General features: G+C 36.7%; 1 protein-coding gene across 1 annotated transcript; it reads left to right on the forward strand.

Annotated features, from left to right (window-relative positions):
- The first annotated feature begins 5,455 nt into the window (after nt 1-5,455).
- On the forward strand, nt 5,456-11,919 carry LOC134529847 (uncharacterized). Its single transcript, XM_063364359.1, has 2 exons — nt 5,456-5,616; nt 7,798-11,919. Exons 1-2 carry the CDS (start codon nt 5,464-5,466, stop codon nt 10,444-10,446), a joined length of 2,802 nt encoding a protein of 933 aa, XP_063220429.1. The 5' UTR covers nt 5,456-5,463; the 3' UTR covers nt 10,447-11,919.
- Nucleotides 11,920-20,300: the final 8,381 nt, after the last annotated feature.

Raw genomic sequence — 20,300 nt, forward strand, 5'->3', positions numbered from 1 at the left:
CGGTAACTGGTTTAAGATTACCCCAGGTCGCAGAGCTTAGATGTTACAGCAGTGCTGCTATAGTAGCGTGAAGATAAGTTAAAGTTAACCATTGAGAATATAATTAATAATGCAACCACTGAAAAACACTCTTGGCAATTTAAAGTCCACGGAAATGTTGAAGTGTTGAATGACACCTAAAAGAATTATGTGAGTATAGATTTCTAGCAATTTTTTTTGTTGGAAATATTCTTATAATATAACAGGAACTAAAAAAAATCTTAGTAACGATAAAAGGTCGTAAATAAGTTAATATATTACCTTTGTCAAATTGACAGCATTACAAATTCTTAGTTCTTACGGGCATGTATTTTTCGCTAAAATATTTCGAGATTCGAGACGTGTGTTAAAACCTTGTAGCATCGTCTGTGTTTTATGATTGCTTGAGTTTCCTTTATGTACACTCACACTTTCGGCACACAAATCTAATAAATTTGTTGAGGAAGCAAACGCGTAATGAATGGCTCGGCTAAATAAAATATTGCCTTCTGTTGCAGCAATAACAGATTTGATAATTTCGCTAACTGCCGACAGCCTTTACTGGCGACAGGACACCTGCCGCTCTATCCCTCCTGGAGTGAGACCCGATACGCCAGCTCGCGATTATTTAACGTAATTTAATTTCCAATAAGTGTTATTAATATGCAATCAACACCGTCTTCCTTTCCGTAGTTCTAAGCACACGTGCTGACTGGCAGCCGTAGGTCGACTAATGAAGTTACCCGCCGCCAGGGGCTTATGCGCCACTGGTACCAATCCAGACGCGCACAAAGGCCAATGCGTACCGCGAGGCCCAAGCTCCCGACCCCAGCATGGTTGGAACTTTCTGCCTCGACTGACTCTTATTTTAGGCCATCCCCTCTTGTCCTGCACTGGACCTGCCTGCTTAATGCTTGCATTGTTTAACCCCACACGAATGAGACAAGGGTTTCCTCCCGTGTATATGCCGGTTTTACCTGGGCCCAACTTGACTAGTTAAGATAAGAGCTTAAGATAGGGGAGTTAGTCATGGCATGAATTGCACCCATGGCTGATTAAAGCACACGATGCATGCTACCCTTTCTGCATGGATGAAACCCAGCATGATTAGGCAAATAGGCTTCGGCCTGAGACGCACTTAGTCTTTTACCTAAACCAGACCCCTCTTAAACAAATAAACTTAGTTTTAGTTGGGTAAGGAAAATTGTCTTCTCTTGCAGACGGCCGCCAATCACAACGAAGAAACAGCTGGCCCGGGCATACAGTATTGCAGTCTAATGAGTGTTCTGTTATTTTTCCCTAAAAATGGCTACCCCTACTTATATGAATTTACAATGTATTAAAATGGCAATGTTTAGTATTGTTCCCGCTAATGGCGAACGAAAAGCAGAGCTCTGTAAGAAAGCCTATCTTTAGAAACTTTAAAAAAATTATTGGTAATAATAACTCATTACAAAACCTTTTCTATATAAGTATTCTAATTTCAGTGTGGCGCTTAAAGTTTATCGTTTTAAGTGCAATGCAAAAGTTTATTTGAAGGGTTTATTATATTTATTTTTTTACGAACGGAATTACTAGCACAAGATCGTTAAAATTCCACAGGAAGCATTCAGCACTCCTTCGCCTTTAATGCTACGTCATAAAGCTTCAGGGCCGCCACTTAATGTTCCGTAAACGTCCGTCGACCGAAATACCGGGCCAGTTCAATGCCTCGCGCGTCAAGCCGCTGACTTGTTCGATGCGCGCCACTGTTGCTCCCTGCACTTGCGCTCACAGACCTGGTGCAAGAACTACTTATTGGAACCTTCGTCCGCGGCCTAACTGCACGGGGTCACGTGTATGAAGCGAGGGTTGTGGAGGCCGTACCAACTTCCGCCATGAGCACCGAGTAAAGTCGCTATGTTCGCTGCGCCAGGTGGCCACACAGGATAGTCTAGTTCGCGATGTCGGAGAGACGCATTCTGTGGGATTCGAGTGATGATTCAGGCGTTGATAATATTCTCCTGGCTCTCACAGTATGTGAACGTAATAAGTAATAGGTTCATGAGTTTAATTTTAAAAAAATTTCAAAGCAGTCATGAGGACTGCCGACAGAAGTGAAAACTTAAAACTATAAACAAACAGTTGTTATTTTTGGATATCTAAATTAATTGTTTGATCGTAAATTGAAACTTGTAAATCAAAGTAACTATTTTTAAAATTAATATTATCATTAAGAAAATACAAATATAATTTGAAATAAGAAATACTAACTTTGTAAAATATATTTGTGTAACATAAGAAAATATTTTTTGATAAAAATCAGAGACTTTACTGCAATTTTTACGAAAAATTATTATCACACAACAAATTTGTTTTATCGCGTTAGTAAAATAACTCCTAAATTACTATAAAATACGCATTGCATAGTAATTGTAGGTATTATAAAATAATGATGTTCTTAATTTTTATGTTATATTGCTACAAAGACTCCGTTTTCTTCGTTATTCAAACTATACATCTATATGAGAATATTAATATATTTTAAACTCACTTTTTACTAAACAGTAATCGTATGATTAAGATAAAAAATCAAAATTAAACAAAAACACATTTTGAACACTAATAGGAACAGATATAATGTTATCGTTAACACGTCACGTGACCATGTCGATGACGACTTACACGAATTTACTCCCTATCCAAACCTTCCCATAGAAGTTTTCACTTCAACAAAAGAATTTGAAGAATTTCATCATTTGATGAAGTAGTTAATTGTCAGGACGAAACCAAATTTATGGATTATTTCATAATAAATTAAGCTCCGTTTGATAGCATTCCCTTGGAATCTCATCCCAGGCATTGTCCTGCCTTCTATATACTAGGTACTTCCATCGATTTATTCAATAAACATGGACATTTTCGTAATATTTCAATTAACTTTTCCGTCGACTTGATTATTTATTGCACAATACTGAGCGAAATTAAACTTCATAAAAAAAATACATCACAATTCCGCGTGAAAACAGATGTATTTGTTTATCTGCGCAAGCGCGAAGTCAGCGACGTTTCAGAAAAAATAGCCGACAACCAAACACCGGGCGTCGTCGCTAACACAGCGAACATAGCGAACATAGCGAACACAGCTAGGTGTGGCCAGTGACACCTGAGATGCAGCTGGCTGTATTTTACTCGCGTAGCGATCATAGTGAGCATAGCACCCTGTGCGGCCGTAGTTTTAGAGTCCCTGGTCCGGCGCTTTAATGGGGAATTGCATTTGAAACGTGTTTCCTACATCTTCTAAATTTAAAATAACAATTTCGTACTTGGTTTGTTTGCTGCAGTTTTACAACAGAAATGATTATAAATTTTCATATTTTGAAAAAAATATCGGTTTTTTATTTTGCATTTTTAAATTTCAGGAAAATCTAAAAACGTGGTCTGAAAAACAGGCTGTAAGATATACAAACACTTAGACTTTGCTAGATTTTTCCCTTTTAAGTAAAGATAAAAAAAAGTTGGCAGTGGCATATGCCTAACTTCATTAGAACAAGACGTAATTTGCATTTCGCATATTCAGCTTTTTTTTCTGGTCACGAGCAGGTTCACATGCGCCTGTCTTGCGCGCAGGAGCACGCAGTAGCCTGCCCTGTTGCCAGTACTTCTAATCCACCCTCGGCCAACAGGACTCTGGCTCTTCGTCCTCAGTGACGTCAATGTTCGGAATGGTGCGATGTAATGTGTTAACAACGTGAAGATAGATCTGACATTCGCCGACCCACTAACAGACTTTTTTTGCATGGTCAACCTTATCCAGCGCGAAAATAATACGCAGTTATTATTGCGGCCTTGCTGGCCCTCAGACAAGGCTGCTTGTGCGACCAGCCCAAATGATAGGCCTATCGTTCGTCTGGCCGCTAGTAAAAAAAAAAAAAAAAATCCTTACATTAACATGGCGATCATAAAATTTGAATTCAAAAATTATTTTTTAATGTAAAGCAATGCATTATAAGTAAAGTTGGAAGAAATACTACCAGTAGTATAATTTGGCCGATACGGGGACAATGTTATTCTTATGGGACTATGTCTTGGTGGCTTACTCAGTTGTGGCTTACCAATCGTGAGGAACCGACCATGTTCGGGTGTGTTCGCCTCTTGCTGACTATTGTCAGGTCATCGGGGGACATTTTTGACGACTCCACATGCGCGAGCATGGAATCCACCATTTTTAAACATCTGTAATTATTTGGTTATATATTCTGAAAAAATTCCAAAAACCATCAAAAAATTCGCTTATTAAAATAATTATTGATTCGATTGATTTATGTCCTTGGTTCGGTCCTTGCTCAATGCAAAATTGTCATTTTAGGTAAAAAAAAATAAACATTTATTTAATAAAATATGGTGAAAAATCCTAAAATATATATAAAGTTATCATTTACCAGCCTCCATTTGATTCATTCCATTCTTGTAATTGTAAAAAAACTTATTTAAAAAACAAAAACAATCCTAAAAGCGGCTTATATTCCTCATCAACCAGCCGCCAGTAAGCTGTCGATGCCTAATTGGCCGCCATATTGGAAAATCGTAATTATTAACCTAGAAACTAGGAAAAAATATATACCTACTCATAAAAATCAACAACTAATTTACTCTTGTTTGATCGATTCCTGTCCTTGCTTTGATCCTTTCTCCAAGCCAAAAATATGAATTCAGGTAAAAAAAAAAAGTATTTATTTGATTTTAACATTGAAGAAAAACAACAAAATTACAAATGAAAAAAAAAAACAAGAAAATTACTAGCGTTTCTCAATTTCTGAAATATTTTTAGAAGGCAAAGCATGTTTTGACATATGTTTACAGAGCAGATCTACAGCAGAGTCGATTAACCAGTCATGTCTATTAAGTGACCAGGAACACACGTCCAGTAGTTGGTGAGACGCATCCATTTGGTAGCTAGGCATGTCTATTCAGTAGCCAGGCACGTAATCAGCGGCCAGGTACATTCAGTTTGTGGCAGACATGTCCAGTTATCAGCTAGGCATGTCCAGTCAGCGACCAGGCAAGTCCTGTTGTTGGCTAGACACATCAAGTTGGTGGCAAGGTTCGTCCAGTCGATGGCCAGGCATATCTATTCAGTGACCAGGAACGCACATCCAGTAGGTGACAAGACGTGTCCAGTTCGTGGCCAGCCATGTTTATTAAGCCGTAAGGCATGTATTTAGCAGACTGGCAGATTCAGTTTGTTGGTTAGACCAACACCACCGAGACTCAAGGCCTTCCCACCCTGTCGCCCGGAGCCTGTGACGTCACGGGGAAGAGGCCAAGGGAGGTTTTGTGGGGCAGGCTCAGGAATGTGTAACGGTCAGTGCAGGTACTTGCCTTGACCGTAGCAGGAGTATTTCCGCGGCGCGTTGTAGGTTACTTTTAAATACATCCGTCGCGAGTGAAAATAATAAATGTGCGATGGTATACAAGTGTTGTGTTCCACAATGTCGTGGAAATTATGAAGGTGGCCCGAAAGTTCACGTCTTCAAATTTCCCGACAGTGAAGATATTAAAAATGCGTGGTTGAACGCAATTCCTCGGGAACACTTCATACCCACAAAATATTCCAGGGTAAGTTGTGCATTAACTCTTTACAGTATTTATTTGCCAATAGTGCTAATATTCAGTTAGGGATTTTGCTGTTTGTTAATCCGTAAGTGTTTTAAACAATCTGGTTTTAAATTTATAAAACATACAACATGCGTAGACAAATGGAATTACATTAAAATAGTATTCAGCAATAAGCATGATTTTGTACCGTTAACTTCCGCATGGTAAAATTATTCATTAAGACGCACTTAATAAGTAATAATAAATAATGTTACGCCATGTCCGAAATTGAATATTATATATAAAACGTAATGTGACCTAAATTTCAATTAAATTATTTGAAGACACATTTTAGGGTTTATTAGTACATATTTTGTATCAAGATATGAATATAAATTTAAGTAATCTCAAAACTCACGCTGTGTAATTTTTAACCTCCGGAAACACGCGAAGATATTATAATATGTTTAAAAGCAAAAAATTACTCGTAATGTTCGCAATAAATATTTTTAATATTTGTTAAATATTGCAGTTAGCTTGACTACTCATCCTTAGAAATAAATTTGAACATTTGTCGTAATAAGTCCATTTTGAAGCATTTATAAACTTTGTTCATTTGTATACTTGTAGATGTATGGAAATGTTTACTAACGATGGCCGAGTTTAATTACACTAAATAAAATTTATATATAACAATATAACCATTTCGATCACGGCCTTAAAGTACCAAGCATTTAACTCTGAATTCGTATGTGTTCTTATAGTGGTTATGTTTTTATTCTAATGAAAAAGCTCTCTATTGATAACAATACTATTGCCCACATGCATAAAATTTTTCTGAGTCGGATATTAGCATAGACATTTTATATAAAAAGACAGCAGAATCCTTACACAGGCTGCACAAATACATTTTGTCATGCCAAATTCATCATTGTATCTTAATATACGCTATATATGTGTGTTATAATTCATGTCAAGTTAAACTACTCTCAATGAAATCGTTCTAATTGCAGGAGCTGTCAAAAGTATACTATACACCCAGCATATAAATTAAACATGTGCTATGAGAAGCATTTAAGTTACTTTTAATTTGTTTGTTCTCACTTCCCTTGATACATGTGTATTATTTGTATCGGTATATTGTTTACAGATGTGGCTTCTGTCAAAAAATACAGCACGAAAACTTTTGCTCCGGTGTGTGTGTCAAGAAAACTTTTTTTTGTTATTCATATAAAAGAATTTTAAAATGTTTATAAATACAACTTTGTACGGTACGGAGTATACCAAGACAACTACTGCAATGTGAATAATAATTTATAAAATCCTCTGCTGATATAAGCGAATGTAGTTAAATTTCGTTAGCAATTATTATAATAGTCGTGCTTAGTAAAAGTTAGTTTGCAAAATGTTATTTTTTTTTATGAATATAAAACGGAATTGCGTAAATATTCTGACTAAAAAGTCATAGATCTTAGCTTTTCTTCTTTCAAATTCAGCATAAATTGTATACATCCGACAATTTTATTAGTGTGTTTAGCTGTTTTTTTAAAGAGTTCTGCATGTAATACAGTCGCGTGTAGTACAATGATGCACTTCACTAGAGTTTTCCCTCATTAATATCACATTAAAGCAATTGTATTTCACTCGACAACGCTGCTTCGTGCTCTGTTACATTTGTTGCACAGGTATAATTGGGGAAATTGTTTCGCTTCTCGGCTACACTACATTTATCTTATTACAATTATTACACTTTGACAAATAAATCAATCACAGATAATGTAGCTACTTCTAATTTTTAATTGGCAGGTTATGAAAAAGTAACCTCTGCATATGATGTAATTACTTCTATATGCACAGCCAACATAATGATACACCAGGTTGCATATCTATGTCATACGTTCTTCGTATAGAGTAATAAATTAAAGAATATAAGAAATTAATAATAAATTAAAGAATATAAGAAATGAATGTCTGCTTACGGGAACGTAGCTTACAAGATTGTTTCGATATAATTTGAATAGGAAAAGTTACCAACAATTAAAAAATGTGAAAATTAATGGAAGAGCAATATTAGGTGGGAAGCATGCTAGAAGGCCTGATAAAACTTAATGTGTTGCTCGTCTGTGTAAATAATAATTCAAAATATGTAACCGGTACTTTACCACAAACAGCGCATATAAATAGATACAATTTTTTTTGTAGGTTTGCGAAGTCCATTTTAAGAGTGCTGAAGTACTGTGGGAGTCAGTATACTTTGATGAGAAATCTGGGAGAACTCTGACAGCACCTTTGGAAAGACCAAAACTGAAAGATGGTGCAGTGCCGTCAGTGTTTCCCGGTTGCCCCTCCTACTTATCATCGGGCTCGCAGTCAGTTCGTGATTCGCCAAGGAAGAAGCGACAGCGCAAAGAAGCAGCAGCAGTCGAACGTGCTACTGCTGAAAGTTTACAAACCTATGCTGATTATGAAAGTAAACATGTGTGTAGTACTTATGACGAATTAGTTTTACTATGTAAAAGTGCTAAGACATCTGTTTTTTGGGATCTTATCAATCGTCCAGATAAACTCGCATATGTCCACATCAGCTTTGAAGATGCTCCAGTTTTGACATATACGGTTACTATCAAAAGTGATATGACTTTAACGTGTTATTATCAAGGAGTGCAGTTAAAAAATCTCTCTCAGTTAAATTTTCCATTGATAGTGAACAATATAAACCAAATCACAGACGTCCTAACAACAATTGAAAATCTTCACCATGGTGACTGTAAAGTAAGTGACAAATACGCAGTGGTGAAATCATTACTTGACACTATGAACAGTGATGATGAAGAACACCAGAATTTTGTTAACTTTTTGTCTACCCAGTTAGAGTTGATCCAGCAGCCGAAAAATGGACTGAAGTATAATACTGAATTGTTTGTATTTGCATCACTTGTTTCTATCATTTCACCTCATGCATATAAGTTTATTAGAAGTTCAGGCAACATCATTCTTCCACATCCGAATACAATACGCAGATTATGTTATTCATTTAAATTTGGTCCAGAAACAGAGCAGTTGGAAGAAAATTTTTTGTTCTATGTGAAAAATAAGGTATCTCAGCTTACACCCCAAGAACGTCATGTTGTTCTTATGGTAGATGAAATCCATATTAAGCAGTTTCTAGATTACAAGGGTGGAAACATAGTAGGTTCTAGTTTTAATTCTGAAAATGCTGCTTCAAGTGCCCACGTGTTCATGGTTCAAAGTCTTTTTTCATCATATAAGGATGTTGTACACATACTTCCTGTGAACAGTCTTACAGGAGAAATCCTTCATAATGTACTAAGGACGGTGATCGTAGGTCTTGAAACAGTTGGTTTGAAGGTTGTGTGTGTAATTACAGACAACAACAGCATTAACAGGAAAGCAATGTCAATGTTTTCATGCCCGCCAAAACTTAGCATAGTTTATCCACACCCCAGTGACCCAACACGACCATTGTTTTATATCATTGATCTTGTACACATCTTTAAGTGTATAAGGAATAACTGGCTGAATCAAAAAAATAATGGTTTATGCATCACTTTCCCGAGCTTTGATGAGTCATCAGAAATGTTTACAGCTTCTTTTGAAACTCTGAGAGAACTCTACAAATTGGAATGTGACAAGTTGTTGAAGTTTGGCTATGGACTGTCACTCAAGGCCTTGTGGCCTTCAAATTTGGAGAGACAAAATGTCAAACCTGTTACACAAGTGTTCAGTGAGTATGTTATTGAAGCTCTTGGTGAACTGGGAAACAAACATAATCTGCAACACTGTGAAGGTACCGCAAAGTTTATTGGTATAATCCTAACATGGTGGAAAATTGTAAATACTAAAACACCATTCAAAGGTGTTCGGCTAAAAGACACAATGCAAGAGCCCCTCCGAAGTGCATATGATGAACGAGCAGCATACCTGAGAAAATTTCTATGTTGGCTTGACAGGTGGGAAGCCATTTCATTGAAATCTGGAACACTGAGTAAAGAAACACATGCAGCTGTTAAGCATTCAACATATGCTCTTCTGGAGGTAACTGACTACTGCATTTCTGATTTAAATATGACATATGTTCTCACGGGAAAGTTTCAAACTGATGTTTTAGAAGCTCGGTTTGGCTTATACAGACAGTTAGCAGGGTGTCAGTATAATGTATCTGTGAGGCAGGTTTTTGAGGTAGAAAAGAAGTTGCGAATGTCAACTGTTTTGCAACAGAAACTGAAGTGTCTAGTCAATGTAAGTGAGCCTGTAACAAATGATAACTGTTCGGAAAGTGTAGAGAATGATGATGTTAAACCCTTTCTTGGTATAACCGTGATCAGTAGTGATATTTATGAAGTCAATGAAAACTTGCCTGTTATCACATATCTAGCTGGTTATTGTGCTTATGTAGTTCTAAAGAAACTGCAATGTCAGTCATGTAAAGAATTTCTTGTAACAGATAAGTCAATGGACAGTGATCTTACATATAAGTTGATACATAATCTTGATAGAGGTGGCCTTCTTTATCCACAGAATATTGTCATTGAAGCAGTCACATACACTTACATTGTTGTTCGCAAATTGACTAGCACAAAGTACGAAAACCAATTTCTGAAAACAAAAAATCAAAGACATGTAGTTTCGTCACTCTCACAACTGAACCTTAATGCTAAAGAGTGTTTTGGATGGGAAGTATGTGAAAATGGACATAAATCAAACAAAATTTGGACACTTGTTTTAAGGTCATCTGCAAATGCATTGTTGAACAATTATTGCAAAAATAAAAACAATGGAAATAAAACGAAAGGTAATACAAGGAAACTAGCAAATCTACAGAAAAATTAAAATAAAAAAAGGTTGTAGGTAACACTGACAAACATTTTAATGCATCATTCATTGATATACTGAAACACTAACATTTATTGGTGTTCCAAAGTAAAGTAAAAAAAAAGCTTTACATTTATTTGAAATTGAGTTGTGTAGACGTTAAGTGAGTACGAAACAGCAAAAAGATAAGCTTTGTGTGAATGTTGTAAATATATAACAAAAATGTTACTTGCTATTGCCACATTTATAAACTTTTAAGTGTTAGCTGTGCACATGTTGCTTTAGCTACAAACTACATATACGCTGTTATTTTGATTAATTTAATAGTGTTCTTTCACACTATCTACATCATGTCAGTTTTCCTTTTTGCATACAAACTAAATAGTGACATGTAAGCTCAGTCAATGAGGGGTTTTAGACGAAAATGGTGGGACGGTAAGAAAGTACTTGAGGGCATCATTTGGACTAATTATGAAGTCAACATTCTAAACGTTATGGTAGGTATATAGGATAATTAGTAAAGGAAATGAGAGGGGGAGATGGTCACGTTTACTGCTTTTTCACTTATATCTCATAATATGTATATTTCATGTATTATAAGCGACATTGAAAAGCGTTACATTTTACAAGATTATTCCTGTTATTTGTTATTAGTTTTTTTAGTATGTAAAATAGTTTAATAATTATTCACTTGTCTGTGTTGTTAACTGAAAAAAGTTATGTATTTTTATTTACATTATCTTCTATTTAATTTGAAATAAAAAAAATTAACTGTATTGCATAAGAAGTTGCTGATAATTAAATTTCCTTTACATTGAGTGAATTCAGAAGTTAGAATAATTTCATACAATGTTGTTAAAATTCCCACGCATATAAAACAAAACAGAGCATTTCAATTTCCCATTACATTATGTTGCAAACACCTCAATACCTGCGGGAAAAGGTTTAGAAGGTATAAACGAAAACCGAAAAAAAAAACACCATATTTTTCTTTTCCCTTAACAATGATCGCAGATCCCAAAACATTCAGTATTTATCTTTAAACTAGTCCAAACAAAGCTTTAAAGTCCATTATTACCATCTCAACTTTTTCGTCTACAATACTTTTCAGCGCATATTGACTGGCAAATGTACATAATTGTATAAATAGTACATTTATATAGATAATATAATATAATGTAAACTGTCTCTTTGAAGCAGAATTAGACTTGCTGTAAGTTGTAACGTTGTATTTGTTTGTTCTCTGGTAAAGTGTTAGTGTACTAAGTGTCTTACGGTTTCTATATCCGGAATTACATTGCAGTTTACCTTGTCTTCTGCTCCTGTGCACATTGTATATCATGCATGGTTTTGTTAACAAGTTCATTGTGTCAATCGAACAAAGTATTTGTGTATTACTTACTTGTATAAAAATATGTTTAAATTAAATTGGTTTCGTGCAAATGAAACGGGACACCAGAAAAGAAACTGTACCAGCCTGACGTTTATAACACAAACAGCACGAAATAAAAAGGTTGTTATGTTTTTATTTGTTTTAAAGATAAATGAATCTTTATTTTGAAACTCATAAGCATTGTTAATTGTATCTAGCCCCTAAATATAGTAATGTTTATTCACAGACAATTCTTGATTACATCTTGAGAGTAATTATTATAAAAGCAATTAAATTTAAAAAAAAAAACTTTAGACTCACTGTAAATTTCAATAAGACTTGCTTATTAATCGTTTTATTTTCCGGTTCTCACTTGACATAATGTTCTTTCCTGAAGTTAAACAATTTTCAAATGCATGTAGAGCGTAATAATCATACAAATAAATTATGTGAAGTGGAACGAAGAGAGGAGATTTAGGCGAATTTTAACAACAGTTGCCTTGAGAGCCGGTAGACGATGAATGATGTGAACATGAGTGAAGCGGCGGAACGCAAGGGCGGGAGAAACGCGTACACGTGAAGAAAGCAACGTCCGCGCGCCACGAGCCTACCGCCTCCTGCTGGTGACGTCACTGACAGGTTGTAAGGCCTTGAGTCTCGGTGGTATTGGTTAGACACGTCCAGTTAGTGGTTAGGCACTTCCAGTTAGTGGTCAGGCTAACAGGATCATTTGGTGGCTAGACACATCCAGTCGTTGGCCAGGCATGCTGTTGGCTAGACACCTCCAGTCTGTGGCCAGACACATAAGATAGGTTGGACAGACACATCAGTTCATTGGTCAAGCTATTACACTTCATGTTGGTGGCAAGGCACGCCAAGTCGGTGGCCAGACACGTCAATGTAGTCGCTAGGAACGCATGTCCAGTAGGTGGCAAGACCACCTCCTGTTGGTAGCCAGGCACATACAATAGATGGTCAGAAACATCCAGTCAGTGGCCAAGAGGTATTTTGTTCGTCGATATTCAGCGAAAATTTTAAACTAGTCATGAAACAATTCATGCGCATATGCCAAGCATCTCCGAACCAAGAGATATTTTTGTCGATACTCGGCGTACATTTCAAACATGTCATTTACAATGTCAGGCGTATAGACCAAGAGTCTACGAACCACGAGGCTAAGATTGTCCTAAGTAAAGACTTGTCAATACTCATTCGTCATAATAGAAGCACAGTAAAAAAAAAGAATACATTCGGCAAAAAGGAAGCACTCTCAAAAAAGGAAGCACATTGGAAGCAAATTAAAAAAGGAAGTAAATTTAACGAAAATGACGCAGCTTTGTACGGAAATTCAACGGAGTAGGATAAGATATCAGTAGTATACGAATGGGGCTCCGGGGACTGGGTTCTGGGTGTGGTGCCGGGTGCCGAGCCACATCTCTGACATCACGCCCATCTCGGACGTCACGGCGGCCATCTTGGATGAGCGTAACGGGACACAAGGTAACGGGACAATGTGTGCAACGGGACACAGCGTAACGGGACAAGTATATCACGGCGGCCATTTTGGATTCGCCATTTTGGATGACGTAATTGTGTGTTCTCAAAAATTCTGGCATTGTGTTTTCCGCCATTTTGAATTATGACGTCACCGTTGCAATTTCGGTTACGACCACCATCTTTAACTTTTTAATTTATTACCTGATTTTAATGAAAATTTTTTTAAAAACTATAAAAAAATTCAATTAATAAAATTTTTAGTAAAATATTTTAAAAAACAAGCATTTACGACACGGAGCTTGGAGTCCTCGGTTCGAACCCGACGAGAGCAAAAAAAAATAAAAATGGCGACCGATCCTCCCCCCCCCCCCCCCCCCCGTGGTGGCTGCTGGCAGACTGACTCCCACCACTTATGTCAAATAATATATATCTTAACCTTGTATGACGTCATGTCTGCCATCTTGAAAATCCGTAATTTTAATGCTAGAGATTCGGGAAAAAATTTAAAAATTATTAAAACAATTAATCAACCTAATTAAATAATAAAAAAATCCTTAAAACCACCGTTGCACTTTTCGTGACGGCCGCCATCTTGAAATCACCCGCTGGAGATCACCATCTTGTTTTCGTCTGCTAGAGTGTGCTGATACCATGTTAGTATAATTATCTGGTCACCACACCTTTGACCTTAACCTTGAAATTTGACCTTGACCTAACATTTGACCTTGACCTTGAAATTTGACCTTGACCTTGACCTTGAAAGTTGACTTTGTCCTTGTCGACCATCATGGATCCGACATTTTATGTTCAGTACATGCTACCAGGAGCTACCACCTGCTGGAGTACGCCATCTTGTGTGTACTTGTATTATAGAGTACATTTCCATCTGGATAATTTTATCCTAACCCTCTACAGTGCAGTAATCATTTATTACGGAGGTGCTCCCGCCATCTTGAAATTCGGCCGCCAACTTGAAATCATGTAATAATGTAGCTAGAAAAGTGGGGAAAAATCCAAAATTCATCAAAACATTCACTCATTAACTTACATATTGATTCGATCCGCTCCAGTCCTTGGTTCGTACCTCGATCGATGCAATAATGTTTAATTTTAGGGGGAAAAAAACAATAATTTCAATAAACCATGTTCAACATTCTTTAAGAGACTTTAAATCCTCTACTACCATCATCCTATCAGACATCAAGACCATAATTTTTGAAATTCGTAATTGTAATGCTAGAGATTCGGGAAAAAGTTCAAAATTCATTAATTAAATTTGTAATCTATATACTGATTGATTAGATCGACTAAGGTCCTTGGTTCGATCCCTAGCCAATACAAAACAACTTAAATTTAAGTACCAGAAAAGTGTAAGGTTCGAGAAATAAAACACCACAAAATCTTTTACAAACATAATATTTATTACACAATTTCTATCCTACTACAGAATCACTTGCGAAGGCCAGCAATCTTATAAACATTTAGCCCTGCATAGACGTGCAACGACTACTTCTTAGCTCCAACAGCTCCAAATGCTCCAAATGGCTCTAACAGCTTCAAAAAGGCTCCAAATGCTCCAAAATATTCCAAATGCTTCAAAAGGCACCAAATGCTCCAACAGCCTCCAAATGCTTAACACACAGCTCCAAATGCTCCAAATGGCTCCAACAGCTCCAAATAGCTCCAAATGTTCCAAAAGGCTCCAAATGCTTAAGACAGCTCCAAATGCTCCAAATGGCTCAAAGCGCTCCAAATGCTTAAGACAGCTCCAAATGCTCTAAATGGCTCCAACAGCTCCAAATGCTCCAAATGGCTCCAACAGCTCCAAATGGCTCCAAATGCTCCAAACGACCTCCAAAAGCTTGACAGCTCCAAATGTCTCCAGCAGCTCCAAATGCTCCAAATGGCTCCAACTGCTCCAAATGCTCCAAAAGACTCCAAAATCTCCAAATGCTCCAAATGGCTCCAACAGCTCCAAATGCTACAAAAGGCTCCAAATGCTACAACAGCCTACAAATGCTCCAAAAGGCTCCAAATGCTTCAAAAGGTTCCAAATGTTCCAACAGCCTCCAAATGCTTAAAACAGCTCCAAATTCTCCAAATGGCTCCTACAGCTCCAAATGCTCCAAATGCTCCAAAAGGCTCCAAATGCTCCAAATGGCTCCAACAGCTCCAAAAGGCTCCAAATGCTCCAACAGCACCATCTTCAATTGGTTCCTACTGATTCCAATTACTTTTCTTATCGAACTTGGCATGATTACTGACATGACTTTATTAGTATACATTTTGACTGGCAGTGGTAACGTTTTTTACACCTATCAGTTATAAGTTTTATTTAGAAATCAGATTTCGATAAATGGTAGATACCATCTGGAAAGAAAATATATTAATTTATCTTCAAGTTTATACACATAAATTTAATTTAAGCCATTATTGTATGTAGCCAGCTTCCCTCAGTTCTTTGAGTATGAAGGATTTTTCTTTAATGTTCGAATAGTTTCCTGCACAAAGCGATCCATGTAGTAGTCGTAGCCTGTCAACCAATATGTTAGGATCTTCCCATGAGGTATAATCAATCTCTTCTGCTGCGTTCATCATCCTTGCATGTATATAATAAATATTATTATCTCTGGTGTCTATCGTTTCAACACCAACCACGAGGTCACTTTCGTCATCTTGCCAGTGATTATCACAAGCTTGATCAGGATAATTTATTTTATTTCGACGTTTCCATCGTTTTGGTCTCAAGCCACCATCACAGTCTTCGCTCTTGCATGCTTTTGGTGCTTCAGCATAGTGCTCAATCATGTCAGCCTTAGATGTGTCAGCACAGTCTTCGTTCATGCCAGCTTCTAATGTGTCACCACAGTCTTCAATCATGTCAGCATCACAAACTTGATCAGGATAATTTATTTTATTACGTCGTTTCCATCGTTTTGGTCTCAGACCGCCATCACAGTCTTCGATCTTGCCTGCTTTAGGTGCTTCAGTACAGTACTCAATCATGTCAGCCTCAGATGAGTCACCACAATCTTCAATCATGCCCGCTTCAGATGATTCATCAAAGTCTTCGTCCTTGTAAGCTTCAGGTGGTTTTCCATCTTTCACATTTTAATGGAGATGACTAGATATTGGAGTAAATATCTTTTCATTTCTAATGTGGTTACAACTTCCTTCGTTTGTTTTAAATTTTAAATTATTATCTTGATCTAGATCAGTAATTTTAGCATTAGCTTTTTCGCCTTCGTTCCTCTTCCGCGATGTTGTAGCCCAGTCTTCGTTATCTTTATTCATCTTAATTGTACAGGTCTTGCAATGACTATCCAAGTAATATCTTCTACCAAAGCATTTCTGACACTGACTACAATGAAATGGTTTTTGACAAGGACCCAAATTACACTCGCTTCTCTCATGTCGTTTAGCATTCTTTCTCAAGGTAAACACCTTGCTACAGTATCTACAGTGATGACGTTTTAATACAGCAACAAATCCCGAATCAGGATTCATATTAGTTACTGAGACTAATGCCAGATGCAAACTAAGAGTTTTAAATTAGATATATTACTTAAATAGAATTTTTTAATTATTTCATCAGCGAGAATTAAGTTATCTAATGCAAAGCAAATTGATGCAAGTAGTTCTGCTTTTCAACATCAGATGTCGCCACATGTTACTTGCAGGTAAATATTATTTAGTTATTTTATGCGGGATGCGGGATGCTCACTAACGATCGCTAAAAAAGGATGGCTTCGCTAGACTTCAAGGAGAAGGAAGTTCGTCCTTCCTGTTAGTGCTTCTTAGATTTCTCTGAGATTATTATTTGAGTGAGTAATGATATGTTTTTTTAATTTCCACCTGATAAAAATATTACAAGTGTTGATTAAGTAGCAGAAATTCACTAATTACATGTAACCTTGAATAAAATGACATGCCTCATTAAGTAAAAAAATCCTTCATGCAGAGATCAATTTCTCATCTGTAACCAGAAGCAATCGGCGAAAACCATAAGATTTCGAGTCAGGAATAATCAGAAGCACTCTGAGAAAACCATCAGATGTCTAGTCAGGAATAATCAGAAGCACTCGGAGAAAACCATCAAAATATTGTCAAGAATAAACGGGAGCACACGGAGAAAACCACCATAATATTGACAAGAATAATCGGAAGCACACGGAGAAAACCACCACAAGTTTTCCTTGATATCATAAAATTACAAAAAGAAATAATAAAAAATTAAAAATAAAAACGAAAAAAATACAAACATTCCGCTAGCTTGTGAACTTCTCTTTGATGTGCAAAGTTAGAGTTCTAGTACAAGCCAGATTTTGTTTTTGTATTTTTTTCGTTTTTGTTTTTAATTTTTTATTATTTCTTTTTGTAATTTTATGATATCAAAGAAAACTTGTGGTGGTTTTCTCCGTGTGCTTCCGATTATTCTTGACAATATTTTGATGGTTTTCTCCGAGTGCTTCTGATTATTCCTGACTCGAAATCTTATGGTTTTCGCCGAGTACTTCTGGTTACAGATGAGAAATTGATCTCTGCATGGAGGTTTTTTTTACTTAATGAGGCATGTCATTTTATTCAAGGTTACATGTAATTAGTGAATTTCTGCTACTTAATCAACACTTGTAATATTTTTATCAGGTGGAAATTAAAAAAACATATCATTACTCACTCAAATAATAATCTCAGAGAAATCTAAGAAGCACTAACAGGAAGGACGAACTTCCTTCTCCTTGAAGTCTAGCGAAGCCATCCTTCTTTTGCGATCGTTAGTGAGCATCCCGCATCCCGCATAAAATAACTAAATAATATTTACCTGCAAGTAACATGTGGCGACATCTGATGTTGAAAAGCAGAACTACTTGCATCAATTTGCTTTGCATTAGATAACTTAATTCTCGCTGATGAAATAATTAAAAAATTCTATTTAAGTAATATATCTCATTTAAAACTCTTAGTTTGAATCTGGCATTAGTCTCAGTAACTAATATGAATCCTGATTCGGGATTTGTTGCTGTATTAAAACGTCATCACTGTAGATACTGTAGCAAGGTGTTTACCTTGAGAAAGAATGCTAAACGACATGAGAGAAGCGAGTGTAATTTGGGTCCTTGTCAAAAACCATTTCATTGTAGTCAGTGTCAGAAATCCTTTGGTAGAAGATATTACTTGGATAGACATTGCAAGACCTGTACAATTAAGATGAATAAAGATAACGAAGACTGGGCTACAACATCGCGGAAGAGGAACGAAGGCGAAAAATCTAATGCTAAAATTACTGATCTAGATCAAGATAATAATTTAAAATTTAAAACAAACGAAGGAAGTTGTAACCACATTAGAAATGAAAAGATATTTACTCCAATATCTAGTCATCTCCATTAAAATGTGAAAGATGGAGAACCACCTGAAGCTTACAAGGACGAAGACTTTGATGAATCATCTGAAGCGGGCATGATTGAAGATTGTGGTGACTCATCTGAGGCTGACATGATTGAGTACTGTACTGAAGCACCTAAAGCAGGCAAGATCGAAGACTGTGATGGTGGTCTGAGACCAAAACGATGGAAACGACGTAATAAAATAAATTATCCTGATCAAGTTTGTGATGCTGACATGATTGAAGACTGTGGTGACACATTAGAAGCTGGCATGAACGAAGACTGTGCTGACACATCTAAGGCTGACATGATTGAGCACTATGCTGAAGCACCAAAAGCATGCAAGAGCGAAGACTGTGATGGTGGCTTGAGACCAAAACGATGGAAACGTCGTAATAAAATAAATTATCCTGATCAAGCTTGTGATAATCACTGGCAAGATGACGAAAGTGACCTCGTGGTTGGTGTTGAAACGATAGACACCAGAGATAATAATATTTATTATATACATGCAAGGATGATGAACGCAGCAGAAGAGATTGATTATACCTCATGGGAAGATCCTAACATATTGGTTGACAGGCTACGACTACTACATGGATCGCTTTGTGCAGGAAACTATTCGAACATTAAAGAAAAATCCTTCATACTCAAAGAACTGAGGGAAGCTGGCTACATACAATAATGGCTTAAATTAAATTTATGTGTATAAACTTGAAGATAAATTAATATATTTTCTTTCCAGATGGTATCTACCATTTATCGAAATCTGATTTCTAAATAAAACTTATAACTGAAAGGTGTAAAAAACGTTACTACTGCCAGTCAAAATGTATACTTATAAAGTCATGTCAGTAATCATGCCAAGTTCGACAAGAAAAGTAATTGGAATCAGTTGGAACCAATTGAAGATGGTGCTGTTGGAGCAATTGGAGCCTTTTGAAGCATTTGGAGCCTTTTGGAGCTGTTGAAGCCATTTGGAGCATTTGGAGGCTGTTGGAGCATTTAAAGCCTTTTGAAGCATTAGGAGCCTTTTGGAGCATTTGGAGGCTGTTGTAGCATTTGGAGCCTTTTGTAGCATTTGGAGCTGTTGGAGCCATTTGGAGCATTTGGAGCAGTTTGAGTCATTTGGAGCATTTGGAGCTGTAGGAGCCATTTGGAGCATTTGGACCTGCTGGAGACATTTGGAGCTGTCAAGCTTTTGGAGGTCGTTTGGAGCATTTGGAGCTATTTGGAGCTGTTGGAGCCATTTGGAACATTTGGAGCTGTCTTAAGCATTTGGAGGCTGTTGGAGCATTTGGTGCCTTTTGAAGCATTTGGAATATTTTGGAGCATTTGGAGCCTTTTTGGAGCTGTTGGAGCCATTTGGAGCATTTGGAGCTTTTGGAGCTAAGAAGTAGTCGTTGCACGTCTATGCAGGGCTAAATGTTTATAAGATTGCTGGCTTTCGCAAATGATTCTGTAGTATGATAGAAATAGTGTAATAAATATTATGTTTGTAAAAGACTTTGTGGTGTTTTATTTCTCGAACCTTACACTTTTCTGGTACTTTTTTAAAAGTAAAGTTGTTTTGTATCGGCCAGGGATCGAACCAAGGACCTTAGTCTATCTAATCA

The sequence above is a fragment of the Bacillus rossius genome, chromosome 1 (genome assembly GCF_032445375.1).
Source record: "Bacillus rossius redtenbacheri isolate Brsri chromosome 1, Brsri_v3, whole genome shotgun sequence".
Classification (NCBI taxonomy): domain Eukaryota; kingdom Metazoa; phylum Arthropoda; class Insecta; order Phasmatodea; family Bacillidae; genus Bacillus; species Bacillus rossius.